The sequence below is a fragment of the Dysidea avara genome, chromosome 13 (assembly GCF_963678975.1).
Source record: "Dysidea avara chromosome 13, odDysAvar1.4, whole genome shotgun sequence".
Lineage (NCBI taxonomy): Eukaryota > Metazoa > Porifera > Demospongiae > Dictyoceratida > Dysideidae > Dysidea > Dysidea avara.
In genome coordinates this window covers 5,254,453-5,261,466 of record NC_089284.1, presented here as the reverse complement: position 1 = coordinate 5,261,466, position 7,014 = coordinate 5,254,453, and the positions used below count along the sequence as shown (strand labels likewise).

The 7,014-nt window shown below is 37.4% G+C and overlaps 1 protein-coding gene across 1 annotated transcript; it reads left to right on the top strand.

Moving 5' to 3' along the window:
- Positions 1-2,424: 2,424 nt before the first annotated feature.
- On the top strand, positions 2,425-3,432 carry LOC136243427 (beta-1 adrenergic receptor-like). Its single transcript, XM_066034934.1, has one exon. The coding sequence runs from the start codon at positions 2,425-2,427 to the stop codon at positions 3,430-3,432; it is 1,008 nt and encodes a 335-aa protein (XP_065891006.1).
- The last annotated feature ends 3,582 nt before the right edge of the window (positions 3,433-7,014 follow it).

Below are 7,014 nucleotides of genomic sequence, written 5' to 3'. Positions count from 1 at the left end.
GTGGCCCATGGAAGCCATAGCAGTGACTTTCCTCTCCTTCCAGACAGCATGAATGAGGTGGGTGGCTGCACACAGTAGTTTTGGTGGACAGAATACCTCCTGTTGAGTGAAATATTTCTCAAGAAACTTTCACAGAATAAAACAACAGAAGGTAGTGTTTGTATACTCATAATAATACATACCAGAGACTCCATACCTTATTCTGGCTGTCCAACATGTCCAACACTGGTACCATACAACTTGCATCATCCAACTCATATACCTGTTAAAGTAATACAATGATCTAAACACTGTGCTAAAAATTTGGACATAATTTAATTCAGCTATAAGCCACTACCTCTGTTCCACTGCTGTCATCAGATGGCTTTAGATAGAGAAACAATTCTGTGAGTGCCGGCTGGGTTTCTATGGCTATAGCAACAAAATCCAAGATGGCCATCTTCAGATCAACATCTTCAGTCTTGGCTGATAGTCTCCTTACAAAAGCATCTCGTACAGCAATACCATGTGACCCCAGCATGCTGAATAGTGACATTGGAGCAACCTATAACATCAGTAGATGAATGTCATAGTAATAACTATTGCTCCTAGCAACTATTTGTAGGTGTGACTAAATATCTAATGTAACTCTCCATTTTTTAAAAAGGATAGTATATAGAACTTTCACTTGTGTGGTGGATAGCTACGGTGATACTTGCTGAATTTTTAGGGAATCTATCAATGTATAAATCTAAATATAACAGAAAATGAAAAGGCTGTAATAACTGATTTTTCTGAATGATTGCTCTGTGATGGTATCTTGATCATGCACCTGTTAATAACAGGTGCATGATCAAGATACCACCACAGAGCAATCATTCAGAAAAATAGATGTATTCAAAAACATCAATCAAAAAAAAAACCTTGAGTTTAACATTGGGATCATCACACTCATGTAACACCAAAGATTGTGACTATTGAGCCTCTGGTGGAATAGTTCAGACAGTACTTTGAACTTGTTGAAAAATTATGTGCATGGTATGCATGTGCATTAAAAATATTTGCATGGTACAAAAGTAAGAATAAAGAATAAATTAAAGTGAAATGTATTTCAGATTATGGCTGAATGGAGTTTGATGAAATACAACACGAGAGGGAATTTCTATAGCATAATTAATCAGGATTTGATGAAGTTATGGAGTCTCTGTTGTTAACTACCAAATGTTAATGTTAATATCATAACCAGCTTAGTCACAGTTTAGTTACAGTGTCAAATAAACGACAATTAAAATTTAGAGCTTTATACTCTAATACAACAGTCACTCAGATATTCAGGGGTCCAGATAATCAAGGGCCTACTGTATTAAGAAGAGTGGTTGTTAAAATAACACTGATAACTTGATGGCACTCCTATGGAAGTACCAAGGTAATAGAGGTGCTACAGCATTTTATCAGAGACTTTGGAGTGCTGAAGAATATTTGTGTCAATTATGGAGGGTTACATGGAGATAGCAACCTTGTCAAGCTTGAAAGGAGTTGTTTGTTGAAGGAAGCATATTGACTACAGTTGCAGGAAACAGAGAGGCTTTTGTAATTGGGACAGACCATCCAGGTAATAGTGGGGGATTTGACATCGGATTTGTCAAAACTAAGGAACTAAGGACAAAAGCAAACATGTGCTATGCTTAAGACTTCTTGATGAGATGGCCAATACTTTAGATCAGAAGACACTATGGATTGTGATGATCCTGGCTGAAGGCTCCATACCAATATTTTGTGTGCCAGAAACATTGGTGTCTGACAGAGGAACCTATTTTTGTCATTTTGATGAAGGTTACTTGCAGTCCACTAAGGGATTGACATAACTCTTACCACAGTGAAGATTTAATCAAACATCAAACATTAAAAAAAAACAAAAATAAATGTTACCTGCAAGGCACAAGAGATACAATATGACAAGAAAGCAAAACCTTCATCACAGTTCAAGCTAGGGCACTCCCAATACACTGATGAATGAGATATTGATAGAAGACACCAGCTTGAGGTGATAGAGCCAGTTACCAATATACTAGTATCCTATGGCTGCAGGCAGCTATGATACGGAGACTTGAGTTGGCATGAAGAGATCAGGGGCTTTTGGTTAATAGGAAGACAAGAGATGTAAACCCACCAACTTTGCTAAATGAGCTGAAGTTCGAGGTTGAGCTTGCTGGATAACATGCCAGTTTTATTGTGTGCATGCTGTCATTTATTAAATATGCACCACACAGAAGTAGGTGTTAACTATCACTTCCTTGTGCTACAATTACAAAGGCTTCTGCTACTATCAATAAAATAACAGTGCACATTGGTGATAGTTCAGTTTAGTAGTCCTGTTGAGTGGAGTTGGTGTTCATACATACTATGAGTGGAATGCCTTATTCTGGCTTGGGAAGCAGTCACGAGATGGAAGATCAAGGTTTTGTCCCTCTAGGATACATTCCCTATGTTTCCCTAACGTTCATGTTGACTACTACAATGGCCATCTTGTTCCTGTCCAGCTGGGTGGTCTACACCATCAAGACCACGAGAAGTTTGCACAAGCCACATAACATATTTGTGGCCAACCTGCTGATATCCAGTATGATCATCGCAACAGCAAAATGTTTCATATCCGGTACTATGATCGTCTCTTCTGCTGTTGGTGTGGAGAGTATCATTAATTGCCATGCGTACAAGCTTGTACAGCTTCCATTTCTTGTGGACATTATCTCATTCGTGTTAATACCAGTTGACAAGGTGATAGCCATAAGATCTCCCTTCAAACACAGAAGAATTATGACACCTCGTAATGTAGGGCTCATTATTTGCAGTGGATGGCTAATAGCCATCATACCTACTGCCTTTAGGCTCGTCCTTGATTCAGATGGTGTCACTAATGTGCCAGAGTATGGCACTTGTGTGTTTGTTGGAAAGGCTTTTATTGAATTCCTGGTTGCTTTCATACTACCCACATTCATATCACCGCTTATTGCTACAATCCTTAATATATACTTAACCATCAAAGCCTACCAGATTCACAAGCAGATCACTAAAGAATCCACCCTACATGGAGTCAACAGTCAGTCTGAACGGATGACAACCCTGAAGAAGAAACAACGCAACATAAAGCGACACATGAAGCCAATAAAAATGCTCCTTGTCATTGTGCTGGGTAGTACAATAATCAACATGGCCTTTCCACCATTGTACTACATAGGAGAAGCTCTGATTGGGTCTCAAGCCTATCAAGAAATAATGCAATACATGGTTGCTCCCAACAGTATCTACCTAGTGCTCTTCCTCCATCCATTAGTATATGGGCTATACTTTAAACAGGTGCGTGAGCCAATGATGAAACATTTAAGGGGAGTTTTGGGGATACACAAAGTCAACTCAGTTGCTCCACAGCCACAAAGGACTACCAGAGTGTGATCAGAGTGCGTGCATCGAGAGACTATGAAAATTATATTGCAATATGTATTATGCAAGCTGTTGTACTGTAAATATAGCGTTCATTTAATCATTCTTGTTGTTAATGTGTATCTAAATTAAATAGCCATGCTGCGAAAAAGAGTGCAAGTAAAAACCAAGAAATCATAGATGATAGCCAAGAAATGCTGTAAATGCATTTTAAAATTCTGAGTGATAAAAAGTATATCCACACAAAAACAGCCAAGTTGCAAAAAAAAATGGTGTGGCCTTAAAAAGCCGGGGTGAAAAAAGTTGTGAAATCAAAGGTGGCCAAGAAATGGCTACAATGATGTTAATGCTAATGAATTTAATCGAATTTGCTGTGTGGCCTACCCTACCTGTAAGACAGCTATAATGCAAAAATATGTGTTTTGGAGGAACCATGGAGCTAGCATGCATGCATGAAAAAGCTGTTTTCTTTCTTCCTGTCAATATACTCACGATGTGGCACACCAGCTTTCTTGGCTGCACAATGCACTACCGTGTGTCTTGATGCTTGCTACACACATTTGGTTTTCACATCATCAAACCGCATGGCTTTTGCTCTGATTTCTTTTAAACCTCCACTGCTATTTACTAAGCAATTTTCAACTGATTACAATAAGCAGTCTACCCTGTAGGCATCACAAAAATCCATCTTTTAAATGCCAATAATGTTTATTGGATCAAAGTTGGTGCTGAAGTTTGCTGTGTTAAACTTCATGATGCATGTACTTGCAGTTTTGCACAAGAAAAAATAAAACAAACTTTGACAGCTCATATCTCACAAATGCATACAGGTACATGAATTACAGAAGCTGGAAGGAAACTGTAATACAAAAATCACTTCATTCAGATGAGGGAGCATGGAGCATTGTATGCATACTTCTGTGTCTTGACATAAGATACAGTGTATCCATGTTGATCAATAATCTAAACATAACGGCAAACTGACTGTTCAGTTATAGTACAGTGTCACCAATACAAATAGTGTATGTTGCATTAGAGTACTTGGATTACATAATAAGTTCACACTTAAGTCTGAAAGTTTAAGGACACAAAACCATTTGGATGAATTGTACAAGTAAAATATCAACATAAATACAAAATACACACCGTAATTACATACCTTACAAAGTTGTTTCTCAACAGTTTGGCCACTACACATGGCAGCTGGGGATCACATGAGAAGTGGATAAAAGACACAACATGGAACATGACAGAGTGGCTGGATGGAATGGGCTTAGAAGAAAAATAGCTGGCTAGCAACTGTTGAAATGATATAATAATAGCCTTACCACCGTCCTACATAGCAACAATACATCAAAACCAGAACCCACAATCAGACATTACATTAGCCTGGCTCAATAACAGTGTGATAACCTCAAATGATAGTTTCAATTTGTTAAAAAATAAGTTGTGTAGTTTAGGATGGTTGCTAAGTGACTGGATGATTCCCATGGTGACTGACAATAGAGTCAAGGAGTACTTAACTGGTCATGTTATGCAGACAATGTACAGTGTATGAGAGGAAGCATCATTGAGTATCATGTGGAATAGTTGTAAACACTTGTAACCTGTAGGGAAATCAGAACAGTACTGTAACAGTAGGTACTTAAATATATGAATCTCAATTAACCAAACCTTTGATGATATTTATGATTGTTCTATTAGAGTATTTTATCAACAAGGGTGTCTACAAGTGTATGCTATATTAGAGTAAGGCTATGCTCTATTATTGAACAGAGTATCAGGGGCGGATCCAGGGGGGGGGGGCTTTGGGGGCTGAAGCCCCCCCTTCATATTTAGGCTTTACTTGATCAATATGCTGAGTATTATAATGAAATTTTGTCTTAGCATAATTATATGATCACTAATAATACAAATACTCATAAAACCACCTTATAAACATCTTTCCAAGGTATTATCAGTGGATTTATGCAAACTTTATGCAACAAGGACCTGGATCAGCATTGGAAATGTACAAGATCGAGATACTCTAATAGAGCAGTCAGCTAACTACTCTAATAGAACATTCACTGGAAACATGTAGTTGGTTCTGTTATGGAATTTTTCCAAATCTGCCTGCACCTATACATACAATGAAGTGCATTGGTCTGTTTAAAGGGCTTCGTTCATCTACTTGTGTAGTTAATATGTATGGCAATACTTAATTCAGGTACACAATTTCCATTGAAAATGCTCTCTGATTCAATCTTGTATTGTTCAAATTTCAAAATTTTCCACTTTCCACATTCTTATTCTAACATGCACCTATTCAGTGTTGTGCAATTGTGAGAGGGGTGCATCATGTACTTGGTTGTCTGTACCTACCCAAACTTTTCCATTAGCAAAATGCTTAGATAGCCATATCTATAATCTAAAGGCAGTATATAAAATATCTACAGGTATGAATTTTATGTGGAAATGTCTCCAAATTGCAGTATTTTAGCATCGGCAATTTTTCAAAATTTTCCTAGGGGGGGCATGCCCCCAGACCCCCCTAGGTCCAGCATGCTCTACCCAAGAGATTAGTACCTTGAGTTAGCCCCCCCCCTTTTATAAATCCTAGATCCGCCCCTGAGTATACACATTCAACACTAACCTATACACAGGTAGATAATGAAAGTGCCACTATACTGTATGGATGACAATTATGACTACAATAATTGCAAGTGATTACTACTCAGTAATCACAATTATGTGATTAATTGCATTGTGTATGCCTTTATTTAGAAAGGTTTATCAGTTGCTCATCTCTTTACGGGCATTACTTATGAGGTTAAATTGGTTCCATGGTGATAAAAATTGAATAATCATTATTAGCATGGCTCTTAAGTTATTAGGTGAATGCACTATTTTCAATTATTCACTCCCGACTAAATTAAAATGTATATCATGTTGTAATCAATTCATTGTATAATCATAATCACTATTATCACACTACACACAGCCTTAATGACAATCAGAGGTAGACCCAGGGATCACTCCCAATAACACTAATATACATTGAGGCTATATAGCTAGCTGCATGGTGCCTGGTTTGCATGTTTTAACATATGGTTAGAGGCCTAGCACAAAAAACTGCTCTTTATAGGTTATACAGACAATTGAGTCAGAGCTTCCAACTCAGAGACCCATGTGCACCACAAAATCAAAACTTTACTCTGATATTTTGTCAAACATTATGCATATAATCAAGAGTTCATAATATGTGACTGAATTTTGGAAAATCACCCATATGGGCGCATTTGACACCTAAAATAATGAAGAATCAAATCACAAACTTTACAAGGCAAATGTACTTGTTTGTGGTTTTAAGCCATACTCAATACCTTTAATTACAAGAAAATTCTTGAAATATTTTTAAAACTGTGCCCTGCTCTTATTAACAATCCACTAAACATGGAAATTCTAATTATTTCACGTGCACCCATATGGGTGATTTTCCAAAATTTGGTCACATATTTGTATGGGGGCCCCATACAAATACTGAACAAAGCAGTCATATACACTAGTTGTAGACCAACCAGTGAAAATAACTTTCCAGCATACACCTGACAT

Coding starts and splice junctions, on each gene's coding strand:
- LOC136243427 (XM_066034934.1), top strand. CDS start 2,425: ATGGAAGATCAAGGTTTTGTCCCTCTAGGATACATTCCCTATGTTTCC.